General features: G+C 41.1%; 1 protein-coding gene across 1 annotated transcript in view; it reads left to right on the top strand.

The window, feature by feature from the left end:
- The first annotated feature begins 211 nt into the window (after positions 1 to 211).
- LOC122557223 (proteolipid protein DM beta) overlaps positions 212 to 16574 on the top strand; it is a 230267-nt gene continuing 213904 nt past the window's right edge. The window contains exon 1 of the mRNA XM_043704677.1: positions 212 to 695. Within this exon, the coding sequence (XP_043560612.1) occupies positions 659 to 695 (37 nt within the window). The 5' untranslated portion in view covers positions 212 to 658. The remainder of the gene's footprint in view (positions 696 to 16574) is intronic.

Genomic DNA, 16574 nt, shown 5'->3' with positions numbered 1-16574 from the left:
ACCAGCAATGGCCATCAAATTTCAAACAGATCAAGCTAAACACTTTTCTTTTACAAGTTGCGTTCCTTTCTTTTTGTAGAAAAACAGGCACACACACATACATAAACATACACACGCACACAATCCCTATATTTCTCTGGGTGAGAATGATCAGCACAAAAGCCCACAGGCAATCGGGCTTTCCCACTGTGGAAAGAGGGGGAGATGGGTTGGTGGTCTTTTCTCATGTTAATGGCACACCCCTTCCAGAAATGCTCCATGCTAAAAAGCCTCCTCATCGTCTAAGTCACCAAAATTCTGCACAAAACACAATTTGTTGAAATCATTCTGAAGAGGAAAGCAGAATTCAAAGTTGTGTCTGCATTCAGCAAGCTCAGTCATCTCAATATATGCTTACAGTGGTACACAATGGGCAGTATTCAGGAGAAAAATTGATAATCTTCACGGAAGAGTAATTTGAATGAAATTACACTTGACAAGCAATCTCGAGGCAAAGGAGGGGAGTGAGAGAGAGTAGGAGCCAAGCTCTGAGGACTTGCCCAAGCCACAGATACAAGGAAGATCCAGAGGAAATTTTTTTCTCTCTCTCGCTTCCTAAGCTCCTAATTGAAGCTTTTGTTTAATTCTGTGCAGCATCTCGGACTGACAGCAGACAGCAATGGAAGAGAATATGGAAGAAGGGCAAACACAGAAAGGTATTGATTAAAGGAAACACTTCAAAAAGCATGATTATTGTTTTCCCCTGCTCTTATCTGGCTGAGATGCATGGTAAATTTGTAAGTTAAATGTGTTATTAGTTGGAAGCTGTGAGTTGGTCTGTTCTCTGTTTCTTTCACAAACTGCTTAAATGTCTGTGAATTGTGTGCATTTGTATCACATGTGCGGATGTGTATGTGTGTGCATGCATGTATGTTCCTACATATGTGTATGTACATGTGTTGTGTATGTTTGTGTCTCTTTATTATGCAGATTTATGGTTGTAAAAATTCTGATTTTAAAATGCTTGAAATATTTGCGCTGGGTGGATTGTATTTGAACTGTCTTTGTAGCTGTAATCTAATTCATGTTTTCTTATGACTATCTTAGCACATCATGAGTGTCTAAATTCAAATGAAAAAGAATTTATATTTTCCTATTTTTAGAGCAGTAAAGTGAATTTACAAAGTGATACATTGTAGACATTAATAGTCATATACCTGTATACATATTTCAATTTATCCTGTTAGAAAAACATTTTCTCTAAATCTGTACATCACCTTTTCCATATCTTTTATTTTCCTCCAGTGATTACATTTTTCTGTACAGATTTCTGTCTCCAATTTGTTTAGAAATTGTGATTTGTTTAGAAAAAGAAAAAAATGTGAAAATGCTGGTGCTCTTGAGAAGATACAAAAGCATTTGGCAAAGGAATGTTTGTTGTTTGATGAATGTACGGCACAGGAGCTTTATTCTGGGTTACCGTCACCAGCCCCTTTATACTAGTGAATGCTGGCCGTCAATTAACGGTCTGGCTGTTGTTTCTTTCTCTCTTGCTCTGTGCTCCAGATATGAGGTCTTTAGTCTAAATTTGGCATCCAACTTCTGTCTTCCTAATTGCTCACTTGCCTTGGGGTGAAAGACTGGCTGTACTCTGTCCTGTGTTCAGTGTAAGGTCTTTTTTGATGCATAAGAGGAGAATTACACGAGGGAAGAATATCATAGCAACAAATACATAGCTGCCATTTTGACTCATGATAGCTAATAATATGGGATAATAAATGTTGGAATCACTCTACTTAAAATGTATATACCCATGTTTTGCTTAATGTGATGTTGAATTTTATGATGCAATTGAATCTTTTCATAAATCATTTAGGCTAGTGCCTCCATGAACTGCTGTGCTCACTCATTAGAAGTGAACCATGGGGAAAAGGAAATAGGCTTGATGGAAACACATTTATTATCTTGACTTATGTTACTGCTCTTTATCAACAGTAAATTTAAGAAAAAGCAGCTGTCATCTTACCATGCATGCCCCAAGTGAGTTCATACCATACATTGTGTGACTTAACAGGCAGAAATATTCTGCTTTATTGCTTATATTCAACTTTTAAAACAAAACCTAGGGTAAAAAGGAAGAACATTACAAGAGCTGAGGGATGACAGTCACCAAACTGAATTTCGAACCCGAGACCCATTTGCAATAAGGCGCTCCCACAAAAGAGTTTCAATCCATCAACGTTCGGGATGTTCTGTGCAAAGTTTTTTTTTTCACTTTAGAAGTCGAAAAGGAAAAAGGCTTTAGATATTGAAAAATAATTTTCTATAGTCGATCATCCTGAATCATAGGTACACAAGCAGAGCAGCTGTTTGTATTATTGGGTCATTCTCAATAATGTTGTCTTCAGATCACTCTGCTTTAAGTCCATTATAACAGCTGCTCAAATGTTTGGTGGACTTAACTGGATATTATAGTCTTATCTACTGAAATCCTAGAGAGCGATTTGAGTATTCTCTAAACATTATGCTGCTGAACTTAGCAGGTGTGTTTTTTTTTCCTCAAACAAGCAGCAATTTTCACCAAATCTCAACATGAAAGTTTTCATTCAGAAAAGTACAATAATGGAGAACAGAGATTTGAACCCTGCGCCTTCCTACCCTATTACACTTTTTTCAAGAAGTCTACAAGCATGTTGCCAGGGTTGGAGGGTTTGAGCTACAGTGAGAGGTTGAATCAGGTGGGGCTGTTTTCCCTGGAATGTCATTGGCTGAGGGGTGATCCTTTTGAGGTTTAAAAAACCATTAGGTACATGGATAGGGTGAATAGCCAAGGTCTTTTCCCCAAGATAGGGGAGTCCAGAACTAGTGGGCATAGGTTTAGGTGAGAGGGAAAAGATTTAAAAGGGGGCCAAAGGGGCAAATTTGTCATGCAGAGGGTGGTGCGTGTATGGAAAGAGCTGTAAGAAGAAGTGGTGGAGGCTGGTACAATTACAACACTTAAAAAGCACCTGGGTGGGTATATGAATAGGATGAGTTTAGAGGAATATGGACCAAATATTGGCAAATGCGATTAATGCCAAATGTGTTGGCATGGATGAGTTGGACTGAAGGATCCTACAACTATGTTGTCTTGGGAGAAGAACAGAACAGACGCAAGGAGTCTCAGTGCAGGGGGAAGGGAGCCGTCACTGGAACTGAGCCCATTATACCTTCTAGTTGCTGGGTGACACTGATGGAAGCTTCTAGCCTCTGAATCAGAGGAAGCACGTTACGTATTGGGTAAGTATGAGTGCAAGAGTGGAAGAATTTTACCAAATTAAGTTTACTGAGGATGAATTCATTTTGGTATAATGAATGAGGAGAATAATGTGCTAAGAAAAGAAGCCCTATTCTAGAACTGAATGCTCCAGCTGAAGGGAGATGGAAACAGATTCAACAGTAAGTAACAGTGAGTATGAAAGTGATACACAGAGATACCTGAAGGAGAAAGGAATTGCAGAGATAATGGGGAAAGAGCAAGGAGAACTATTTAACAGCCAACATAACATAATGGGACTTCTGTTGAAAACAAAGATAGAGATACAAACACAAAGTGAGAAAGGAAAGATGGCTTCGACCAGACAAGGGAAAACCAAAGGGTGAAAATACTTTCATTTATATAAAGTTCAAAATCACACAACACCAGGTTATAGTCCAACAGGTTTAATTGGAAGCACACTAGCTTTATAACCTGGTGTTGTGTGATTTTTAATTTTGTACACCCCAGTCCAACACCGGCATCTCCAATTCATTTATATATTGCTTTTCATGAATTCATTGCACGCTCAATTCCTTTTCTTGGTGAATAAATTGCAATGGATCGATTAAAAAAACTTATGATGTTGACTGCAATTCTCAGGGTCAGAAAGGGGATATTTCAAGATAGGGAGATGCAAATACTAATTTAGCTGCAAGTCCAGTGCCCATGATGCTCTTGATAGTTGGAAACTTCCAAGCCAATCTAACCGTGAGTCGGGAAAGAAAGGTTGCCTCTAACTGTCTTTTTGTCTTTGCTCCAGCCTACACACTGTCTGCATGAGTCCCGAAAGGACTTTATCCTTGCTTCTTCTGCTGGGATCCACTTTTGCCCTTTTAGAAGCACACCTCAGCTCATAATCAGCTTCAACTGTTTCTGACTGAATCAAACAGACAGCAAATCCCAGAGTAGGGGATCTCAGCTTTTGGCCACACCCCTTGAAATCTTTACCCTTGCATGAATCAATTAGTTCCAGTCATTACAAGGAAACCTCTTGAAAATACAGCGTGATGCAACCATAATGATTGTGGGATGTTTATGGGAGTTTTTCCCTTTGAAATTCAAGTCCAGACATTCTTCCTTTCCATTAGAATTGTACTTCCCTTCATTCACTTCAAAGAATTGATATGAAAAGTAAAGTCAATCTGGCACTGAGGGAGACCAGTCTGCCTAGTGAATGCATGAGAACTCATACTCATCCATTCATTTTTATTGGGACATGTTTTGGCCTCTATTATGTAAATATTTATTATACAAGAGTTCTGAGTTCATATGATCCTTCACTAAATTATAAGTAACTTGTGTAGTATTCAAAGAATCCCTATATGCTATAGTTAAAAAAAAATTAGAACTGAACAGGAGAACATGTTGGTGCTTGAAACCACTGCACTATAATGTGGTAAAGTAGGAGTTCACACCAAGAATTCTCAGAATCTGAAGTGCTAGCTCAGTGCTGTATGTCACGAGGAGAAGGTGTCAAGCACAGGGCAGGCAGTTGCCAACAGGAGGAAGTGAATGTCAGATGCTGTGCCATATCTGCTATGCAGATTGTAGACATCAATCACGAATCTGGGCATGGATAACTTTGCTCTTAACTGGAAGTTAAACTGTACTGAGCCGATTCACAATAAATGAAAATAAGATAGTCTCCATAAACAACAACTTGCAATTACATAGTGATTTAACATAGAACAACTGTCTCAGGGCACTTTATAGGAGCATTATCAAACACCATTTGTTACTCGGCCACATAAGGAAATCTTACAATTGACGACTACAATGTGGGTGGCACGCTGGCACAGTGGTTAGCACTGCTGCCTCACAGCGCCAGAGACCTGGGTTCAATTCCCGCTTCAGGCGACTGACTGTGTGGAGTTTGCACATTCTCCCCGTGTGTGTGTGGGTTTCCTCCGGATGCTCCGGTTTCCTCCCACAGTCCAAAAATGTGCCGGTTAGGTGAATTGTCCATGCTAAATTGCCCGTAGTGTTAGGTGAACGGGTAAATGTAGGGGAATGGGTCTGGGTGGGTTGCGCTCACTTCGGCGGGTCGGTGTGGACTTGTTGGGCCGAAGGAGGGAGAGATGCAGAGAATTTGGTATCGAGACCATGGGAATGCTTTCCCTGACTTAGGACTTTGGCCAAAGATGGAGCAATGAAAATAATGGACAGCAGAGAGGTCATAATTACAGAAATGCAGATAGCTTTCACATTTGTGAGGCTGGAGGAGGTCACAGAATGAAGAAGGCATTAGGTCATTCCAGAATTTGAAAACAAAGATGTTCAACTTAGAATCAGAAGACAATGTAGCCAGTGAGCATGAATGGTAATTTCTTCACTAAGATCCTTTGGAGAATGAAATCTGCCATCCTTACCTGGTCAGGCCTACATGTAACGGCAGACCTACAAAAATGTGTTGACTCTCGGTTTTATCCCTGACAATGGCTTCATGGTCATCAATGGACTTTTTCCTTCCAGGTTTTTAATGAATTCAAATTCCATCATCTGCTGTGGTGGGATTCGAACCTGGGTCTCCAGAACTTTACCTGGGTCTCTGGATTAACAGTTCAGTGATACTGCCCCGAGGCCATCACCTCCCCTGTCAGGGCGCTAAAGAAAATATTTGATGTGTCCAGATCATAGCATTATATGGTAGGATATAAGTTTGTGGCTATGCTCTCTCAAATCACTGAGCTATCAATTTTAGCAAGAGGTGGATATCCAGAGTGCTATTAGATGCCTCTCACAGAAAGGGAAAGGATATCATTCTCCTATACTCATGTTGCTTATTTGCTACTGTCAGAGCACTGTTTTTGAACCAATCAGTTGGACTGATTGGAATCAAAGGGCTAGAGATTTGATGTGTGTTCAAGAATTGCAACTGCAGAATTGACTTCTGCAGACTGGACTGGTCACCTCTTCTCAAAACTGTCAGATTTTCATTCCAACCAAATCTGACCTGGAATGCACCAGATCTGCTCACTTCATACCAGGTCTGAGCCACTGTCAGCGCTGGCAGATGCCAGAGCATCCAAAGCTTGGTACTGTTTTCTAGAGATTGTTCCAACTCTCTACACCATCACCTCCTCAACCCTATAACCAGTCCATGTTCTGACATAGAACACATAACCCACTATGACTGCTTTACATTTGCCAAGACCTTTCCTAACTCCACCCTCTTTTCATTTCCCCCTCTTGTCCCTGGGCCTTATCAAATCGCACATGGGCCCTCGGGTGACCTGATAGAGATTTATAAAATCATGAGGGGCATGGATAGGGTAAATAGAGAAGGTCTTTGTCTTGGGTTAGTCAGTCCCACAGCTGGAGGGCATAGGTTTAGGGTAAGAGGGGAAAGATTTAAAAGGGATCTAAGGGGAAGCTTTTTCATGCAGAGGGTGGTGCGTATGTGGAATGAGCTGCCAGAGGAAGTGGTGGAGGCTGGTACAATTACAGCATTTAAAAGGCATTTGGATGGGTATATGAATAGGAAGGGTTTAGAGGGATATGGGTCAAGATTAGAGTGGTGCTGGAAAAGCACAGCAGGTCAGGCAGCATCCGAGGAGTAGGAATAGGCAAACGCCCTTAATCGGGAATGCTCATTTTCGATGAAGTGCTTTTGCCCGAAACGTTGATTTTCCTGCTCCTCAGATGCGGCCTGACCCGCTGTGCTTTTCCAGCACCACTCTAATCTTGACTCTGATCTCCAGCATCTGCAGTTCTCACTTTCGCCTTTTGAGGGATTATGGGTCAAGTGCTGGCAAATGGGACTAGATTAGGTTAGGATATCTAGCTGGCATGGATAAGTTAGACCAAAGGGTCTGTTTCCGTGCGGTACATCTCTATGACTCTGCGACTCTATGACTCCTATGTATTTGCATAGTGATGCACCCAGTCAACAGACCTCAGAAAGAATGCAATAATGATGGGGCCATCAAACATCCATTTAGAAACCATACTGAAGATAATCCTTCAATAACCCCAGAAACTTGCCAATCAAACATTTACCATACCAATCATGGATTTTCTGTCCATCCTAATTGCCCTTTACCTGAATGACTTGCTAGGTCATTTCAAAGGGCAGTTAAGTATCAACCATTTTACTGTGAGTCTGGAGTAACATGGGTTACATAGCAGTAAACATTGCAGATTTCATTTCCTAAAGAGACAAAACCAATAAGTAATGATAGTTTCTTGGGTCACCATTCCAGATTTGGTTAACTGAATTTAAATTCCACCAGCTACCAGAGTGAGATTTGAACTCATGTCCCTAATACATTAATGTAGCCCTCTGGATCACTAGTTGAGTGAGCTTGCTACTACTTTACCATCTCCCCTTATCCAACGATCCAATGGCCTCAGTCATTCATAAGCTCTGAAACTCAGCTAGGTATTCACAATCGTAATCTCTACAGTGTGGAATCAGACCAACCCATCAAGTCCACATTGATACTTGGAAGAGCATCTCACCTAGACCCTGTAATCCTGCACTTCGCATGGCCTATCCACCTAACATCTTTGGACTATGGGAAGAAACCCACACAGACACAGGGAAAATGTACAAACTCCACACAGACAGTCGCCCAAGGGTGAAATTAAACCTGGGTCCTTGGCATGGTGAGGTAGCAGTCCTAACTGCTGAGCCACCGTATCACCCTAATTGACTCAGCTGTAAAAACCAACAATTATGGTGGCAGGGACAACAGGTGTTTGGCTCCTGAGCTTGGCTGCTCATGGACTCAGGCGGCGGGTTGGGCTTTATTGTCGTATTTCCAGCTTGGTAGCTCAGTCATGCTTTATTTTGTTTCGCGTACCTTTGGGCCTCCTCCTGATGTCCTCCTGTGGGAGGCCAGGGTCCTATGTATCTCCATCCTGGCTCCATCCAGGGTGGCAGCATCAGAAGGTGAGCCAGGACTCTGTCCGTCAACTCGGAGCCAGTCGGTCAACTCCAAACCAGGACCCCGTTGGTCAACTCCAAACCAGAGTCCTGTTGGTCAACTTGAAGCGAGGACCTGTCAGTTGATGTCCAGCATTGGAGGACTTGTAGGTCTTGTGCAATGTGACTGTCTCCAACTGGAAGGTGGTGGAGGTGGAAGCGACAGCACTGGTGACGGCAGGAAAAAAGCACAAGACTTGACCCTCTTGATGTCAGATGACAGCAACTGGAGGAACAGAGAAGGTGAAGTCTACTGGGAGGGAAACATGAACTTTTGAAGCTGTTTCAGTTATAGTAATATTAATTTAATGTTAATTTATTCAGTATTTTACGATACGTACAGTTTATTCAGTAATGCATTCTACAATCAAAGATGGTTTTGGAACGGGGCGATGTTATCCACTTTTCACTGTCCCTAGGTGCAAGAGACAATATTAAATAAACCTAGATCTAAATCTGTAGCTCTATTGAAACTGAAAGAACAGCTGGTTCAGTTTATTTCAACTTACACCAGAAGGTCTGACACTCAAATAATTCCAGAAGCAGGTGGCTGCATTTTTCCTAAGATAAAGCAGCAGGCCAATTTTGGATCTATGCTGGAGCACCTTGGACATTTGAATCATGTCCAATCATAATATGCCAATCCTCAAACTGTCTTTTCCACAGTTTTGAATATACAGTAGCACTTTTCTTTAAACCACTCTTGGAATGTAAGCTTCCATCAGCAATTTCTGCCTTTGTTCTCATCCTGAATTGCCCTTGAACTAAATGGCTTGCTGGTCCATTTCAGAGGACAGTTAAGAGTCAATCGTGTTGTTGTGAGTCTCTGGTCACATTTAGATGAGACCAGGTAAGAATGACTGATTTCCAGATTAAAGTGAACTAAATCGGTTTTTACAGCATTTGACGAAAGCTATGGTCACTGTAACTAAGATTCAGTGTTACTGTAGTAACTTTTCCAGTTAGAAACATACTGAAGTGCATCTCAATACTTACTGAATGCTGTTCAATGCAATAGTTAATTTGCATTTTCAGAACAGAACCCAGCAACAAATTACTGCAGTAAAAACCCATCTGATAATACCGCATCTAATAATGATATTTGAAATAATGTGAGAAATAGGATTAGGAAAACATGGGAGAAGTTGATAAAAAAAAATTAACATTTACCAGTCAAAATGTTCCTGACTCCTCAAAATATTTCGAACATAATTCCTGGACTGCCTGAACCAGTGAGTTCCAAAACTCACCCGACAAACTACCATGGGATATGAACGATATGCAAATTTCACACTTAGGTCTGTCAATGGTGTCTGTGGCGTCACACATACAGTGCATGCAGGATCACAATGCAAACCCAATGCTAACCTCCTCACTCCTGTGGGAGGTTTGTGTGGGACTGTTTTTGACACATCATTCAAATTTTCTAGTCCTGTGGATTCAGCTATTGCCAATTCCCACACCCATTTCTGAGTTTTTTGAGGTCAGAAGGATCCAGCTCAAGCTGTAGTTCTTCATCCTCTCAGGCAATTAACACTTAGCGAGAAAGGTGAATCATTGACCTGTGGATTTTTGGAAACACAGGGACAGATGATCATTATGAAATGTGACTTTTAGAACTGTCCCTTTCTGTTATTGTAAAATAAAAGTACTCAACACATAATTTATTGCGGAAATTATGAAACAGCTTTGATAATATTTATGGACTAGTGGAAGTCTTGCATCTGACCAGGGTTTATGTTACTTTTGGTTTCAATAGAAAATTAAAATTCATAGTTCCTACTGCCATTCGGTGCTAATCCAAGTATTATCAGTCCAGTGCTATATATTATAACACTAGGTTTCTATACCTTCATTCAACAAGATAATTTACAATGCTATAAGCTTCAAGGCTGTGTTGGAGAAGGAAAGTGCAGTATTGTGTTGATCTGTCTAGGAAAGACCTCCTCACGTGGTCGTTAAGCTCCTGTGGATTTTTGGTTTTGATTGAACTGGGGCCCTAACACCAAGTGTTAGTGTCAGGGTCCTCCCAGAGAAACCCACCATCCTTCTCACTGGTTTCCCTATGAACAGCAGCGGAAGGCAAGGAAATCAGCTTGGTTGCCAGGCAGACTGGTGAAAAGGTCCTCTTGTGGCCTTCTCTCTGTTGGGATAAAATAACAGCAAATCCAGGTCAGGCTGTGGACATTGTGATAGTTCTGTCTGCCTGATTTTCTATCCTATTTAGGTGATGGAATGGAAGAATATCCAGCCACTTTATGGTCCTGGTTTGGATTTGAAACATTAGCATCTAGTTCAATTTTTATAGTTCAGTTAATACTAAGTTACCAATGTCAGAGTTCAGATTTCTGTTGCTTTATATGCAATAAAAATAACAAGTGGTAAGTTTCTTAAAGTATTTGTGATGGAAATGGGCAGGGAATATTTGATAACCCTTGAAACACAAACTTTCAAACTTCTTGTGATACAGTATTGGTGCTTATATGGTCAATGCTGCCAAATTACAGTTAATTATTTGTTGTGTTTAATTGTATGAGTCATTAAAATGAATAGCATTTAAGAGGCAGCTAAATAACTACATTGGGGAAAAAGGAATCGAGAGGTAAATTAATAGTGTAACACAATAAGAGAAATCTTATATGAAGCATAAATACCAGCACAGTCCTTTTGGGCAGAATGGCCCGTGTCTGTGCTGGAAACTTCTGTGTAATTCTATGTAGTATCACAATCTGCTGTTAAGATCCTACCACGTTGTTAGCACATTAGCTGATATGATGATTTTCTCTGTTGGACACACTTTGTAAAGTGGCTTTGCAGAACTTTAAAACAAGCAGAATTTAAGGTACATAGTTATTTTGCTGCCAGAGGTATAATATTGGTGTGATTCAGAGTCTATTTCACTGTTACATCGCAAGAGAAACTGAATGAGGATGAAGACAATCATTATTTGGTGAAATCTCTTCAGAGATTTAAGATACCCAAGCATCAAACTATATTCACAGGTTGAAGAGGAAATATCATAGTTATTTCTACAGTGTCAATGTTGTTTCAGACTAACATGTATTCTAATCCATGAGGCAGGACTCTCAACTTCAAAAGGTGGTAAGACTCATGGGGCCCAGAATTAGGATACAGAGTGATCATTAGGGATTAAGGAGAGGAGAAGTTTCTGCATCGGGGGTTATTGATGCTTCCTCATCAAACACACTGAAGGATGAGTCAGGTGGATCTTTGGTCTCTCTGGAATCAGAGGGATATGGGAAGGAAGTGAGAAGTGGAGTTGTCCAAGTTGACCAAAGTCTAACATGCCTACAGTCTGGAATTCTCTTCCAAAGCCTCTTTACTTCTCAATTTGTCTGCTTCTTTCTTTCTCTCTCTCTGTCTCTTTAAAAATAGCCCCTAAAACACATCTCTTTGACTATGTATTTGTTCATGTACTATAAAGCCTCATTCTAAGGACATCAGAGCAGAAGAAATAGGAGCAGGAATTAGGCCATCTAATCTGTCGAGCCTGTTCCGCCATTCAGTTTTCATGGACTCAACTCCACTTCCCAACCCGCTCACCTTAAGGGTTTTCCCTTAAGTCCTTTACTGTGCAAAAAGTCATTCCATTGTTGCCTTAAAACAGTCAACAAGGCAGCCTCAACTCCTTCACTGAGCAGGGAGTTCCACAGATTTGCAATCTTTTTGCTGAAGAAGTTCCTCCTCAACTCAGCCCTAAATCTGCTCCCTTAGAAGATTCCCACCCTAGATTAGAGTGGTGCTGGAAAAGCACAGCAGTTCAGGCAGCATCCAAGGAGCAGTAAAATCAATGTTTCAAGCAAAAGCCCTTCGTAAGGATTCCTGATGAAGAGCTTTTACCCAAAACGTCGATTTTACTGCTCCTCGGATGCTGCCTGAACTGCTGTGCTTTTCCAGCACCACTCTAATCTAGACTCTGGTTTCCTGCATCTGCAGTCATTGTTTTTACCTAGTTGATTACCCCCCTAGGTCTAGTTTCATCAACCAGGGAAACAACCTCCCTGCTTCTATCTTATCTACTTCCTTCATAATTGTATATGCTTCTATATGACCCCCCCCCCCATTCATCTAAATTCCAATAAGTATAGACCCAGTCCACTCAATCTCTCCTCCATAAGCCAACACTCTCAACTCCGAAATCAACTTCTCTGCACTCCCTCCAGTGCCAGCACATCCTTTCTCAAGCAAGGAGACTAAAACTGCGCATAGTATTCTGGGTGCGTTGTTCAGCACCAAATTGTGTCTGATATTCAGTTGGTTCTGTGAACTGCCTTGGTCTGTTTGCAATGTTGAATGCACCGCTGATATTTCATGCAGTAACTATATCACTGAGCTCTTGTTTACGGTAACGTTGCAGTCTTGTGTCCTCCAGCAATGCGAGATTAAAATTACATTTTAGTTGGAGATGTATAACTGGAACAACTTTTATTTATATTCTGTTATTATCATAACGAAATATCCCAATTCTAGGCTGGCATGCTGGCTCAGTGGTTAACATTGCTGCCTCACTGAGTCAGGAAACTGGATTCAATTCCACTCTCAGGTGCCTTTCTGTATGGAGTTGTTAATTGAGCCATCAGTTTTGAAATTCTTGGTCTTGCAGGTTGATCAAAATCCTTTTGTCCTGGTTATTTTTGACTGTGGTTAATTGACAGCACTTAGATCGAGAAAGTCTTTCTCTTGTTCTGTTTCCTATTGGACAGTTTGCTACTTTCTCACACTCAGAGCAAGAGAAACCTTTACCTACAAAATAGGGGTGACTAGTGGGTGGTTCTTCAACTGTGATCTTAACAGGACACTCATGCTTGGACCAAGGCTAGGTATTCCACCCAATGGCACATACCAGCAACTTGGCTCACTCGTATACCTTTCACCACTAGTATATACAAGAGCGTGGATGACAGGATCAGCAGCAGTTGAGCTCAAACAGGGAAGTTATAGACCATATGCCCCAACCATTGTCTCTTCCATATGACCATTGTCTCTTCCATTTTAGTCAGGGAAGAGTGAAAGTGGGTGGGACACCTGATGATCTTCAAAATTGTTGACTCAGACGTGATCTATTATCTCCCAGCCGAATTTTGCCACAACCTTTTCGTGTTAAACCCTTTACTTGACTTTCATTTCCTTGGTCTTCAACACTATTACAAGTTCATTTGCCAACACATCCCATTATCTTATTGTTCTCTGTATAAGTCAGTTAAAACATTGGGAATCAAAATTTCACTGAGGTTTCAATCCCAGCATCTTTATTGGGCTCTACAAGGGTGATTTGTGGAAAATGCTGTCTTTATGGAATAGTTCCATTCAATTTGAGCAACTGTTTAATAGATTGATTTAAAATGCTAAATGGGTTGCTGCTGCATTGTTCAGATAAAAAGAATTGTATTGAAATCGTGGCATTTTGATCTTTTTGGTAATGTCAGCTATTAAGTGTTTGAAACCTTTGTTTCAAAGAGTGTGTTCCAGCGAATGCATTCAAAAATAACCCAGCAGGATGAGGTTTCACAACATTTGATGTGCACTGTTGCTATGGTAACAACCTGATCAAAAGCCCTTTCTTTAGTGTGACTGTTGCCAATGGCTCAATATTAAGATTTGCCTTTCAGTCCATTTTAATGCATGAAACTCCTTCTCCCCAAATATTAATCTTAAAAATAAATCTTACTCCGTATAAAATAAATGCTTATGTCTGAAATTTAGTCGTGCTGGGTAGCAAGGTAATTCAACCGAAGTGCGCCTCTTCATAATTGACGATTTCTCAACAAATCAGTTCTGACAATAATGATGCTCAATGGAATAGATTTTCAGCTTGAGCAATCTATCTCCCTCAATTTTAATATTTACCCGAATGGTGTATCCTCTGCTTCTACCCTTCCATCATGAAACATCACACACTCTCACAATGAATGTGTCAACTGAGGCATGCAGGACCATTTTCTCAGTACACTGCAAGCCCAATTTTGCGCCAGCTAAAGTGATTGGGTGGAGATTCTCACGCTACACCACAAGAAGTAAGCTAAATTTTGGCAAATCATGCCATGCAAAACCAGCACTTAAATTACATAAAAGCAAAGTACTGCAGATGTTGGAAATTTAAAACAAACACAGAGGAGTGCTGGTGAAACTCAACAAGTCTGGCAGCATCTGTTGGGAGAGAGAGACAGAAATAGTGCCAATGTTTCAAGTTTGGTAAGACTCTTTTGTAAAAGCCCCCATAGAAGGATTGTATGTTCAGAAGAGGAGTCATATCAGACTTGAAATGTTAACTCTGCTTTTCTCTCTCCACAGATGCTGCCAGACCTGCTGAGTTTCTCCAGCAATCGCTGTGTTTGGTTTTTTTTAAATTGTAAACCTGTCATTCCCTTGATGGACCTCTCCCTATTGCTGTAGCATTCCTCTGGCCCAGTAACTCTCTCAGATATTTATGTTCCACCAATTCTCACCTCTTGTGCATCCCCAGTTTTAATTACTGCAATATTGGTGGCCATGTGTTCAGTTGCCTCCGCCCTAAACTCTGAATTTCCACTCTATATCTCTTCACCTCTCCCAACAGCCCACGTCTGTGAGCAAGCTCCTCTCTGAATACAAATAAAAACTTTCTATCAATCTGTTTGTACGTGTTATAGCACATATCTGTTGCATGTTGGAATTGAACTCAGACCTTCTAGCTCAGTGGGAGTGAGAAGATTACATCTGTTTGCCAAAAGCCCTTAAAACCTACTGACTGTGCTATCGGAATTCCCCTGGCTGAGTACATCTTTACATTACTAACCCTCCAACTTTTGGAATATCGTGTGTAGTTCTGATCTCCCTCGTATAGGAAGGATATTATGAAACTTTAAAGGGTTCACAGAAGATTTATTAGGATGTTTCCAGGGTTGGAGGCTTTGAGCTATAGGGAGAGGGTGATTGGCTGGGGCTGTTTTCCTGGGAGGTTGGAGGATGAGAGGTCACCTTACAGACACTTATAAAATCATGAGGGGCATAGATAGGGTAAATAGACAAGTCTTTTGCCTAGGGAGTGGGACTCCAGAACTAGAGGGAAATAGGTTTAGGGTGAGGGGGGAAAAGATAAAAAAGTGACCTAAGGAGCAACTTCATGCAGAGGGTGGTGATTAGATTCCCTGCAGTGTGGAAGCAGGCCCTTCGGCCCAACAAGTCCACACCGACCCTCTGAAGAGCAACCCACCCCCCTCTGACTATTGTATCTAACACTATGGGCCTGCACATCTGACACCTGACCTGCACATCTTTGGACTGTGGGAGGAAACCCATACAGTTATGGGGAGAATGTGCAAACTCCACACAGACAGTCACCCTCAGCTGGAATTGCACCTAGGACTCTAGCACTGTGAGGCAGCAGTGCTAACCACTGAGCCACCATGTGTGTATGGAATGAGCTGCCAGAGGATGTGGTGGAGCCTGGTACAATTATAACATTTAAAAGGCATCTGGACAGATATATGAAAAGGAAGAGTTTAGAGGGATATGGCCCAAGTGCTGGCAAATGGGATTGATAAATTTAGGATATGTGGTTGGTATGGATGAATTGAACCGAAGGGTCTGTTTCCATGCTGTACATCTCTATGACTCTATTAGCTTTGACTTGCTATGCCAGGAGCTGTTGAATGAATGCTATTCCTCTTGCATGGACTGCAGAGTGCTGTCTGCTGAAGCTAAACATTATCTGCATCATTAGCGTGTGTTTCTTAGTGTCTGTTTTATAAAGGGGGTGATTAATACAATGATGCAGGTTAATGTAAATGTCCCTAATCTCTCAGTGATTGTTTTGGAGATGTATCATCTTCAAACTTCATCTAATTGAACAGTCAGCGGAAGATTTACCAGAATGGTACTGGGAATGCAGGTCTTCAGCACACCAGAGAATGTGGCATTGCTCTCTCAAATTTAAGGGGGCAATTAACTGAGGTGTTAAAAACATGAAAAATGTTGATAGAATGATTGAGCTAAATCATTCTATCAACCGAAGAATGGGAAGAGGTGGCAAGTCAGGTGAGCAATGAGCTTTGATCTACACTTCATAAAGAGAAGCTTCATCAATTATGGTTGCTTTCTCAAGTGTGGAACAAAGCCAGTGATGCTTAGCAACCTCAAGGAATTCTGTGGTCATTTATCTGAACACACTAGTTCATATTTTTTATAAAACTATCCACTTTAAATGTAGGGATATCCATATGATGCAGCTCCCATAGAGATAACTCCAACAATGGACAGGGACTCAGGCACTAAATCTTCTGGGCATGGGTGGACACTTCCCATTCTTCTTATTTCCGTACATATTTTATTGCCTGCACTCCCCGAGGGATTGTCCGTAAAGGTTTTCTG

This window comes from Chiloscyllium plagiosum, chromosome 2 (assembly GCF_004010195.1).
Source record: "Chiloscyllium plagiosum isolate BGI_BamShark_2017 chromosome 2, ASM401019v2, whole genome shotgun sequence".
Classification (NCBI taxonomy): Eukaryota; Metazoa; Chordata; class Chondrichthyes; order Orectolobiformes; family Hemiscylliidae; genus Chiloscyllium; species Chiloscyllium plagiosum.
The sequence above is the reverse complement of the archived record's forward strand: the minus strand, read 5'-3'. Positions and strand labels throughout refer to the sequence as shown.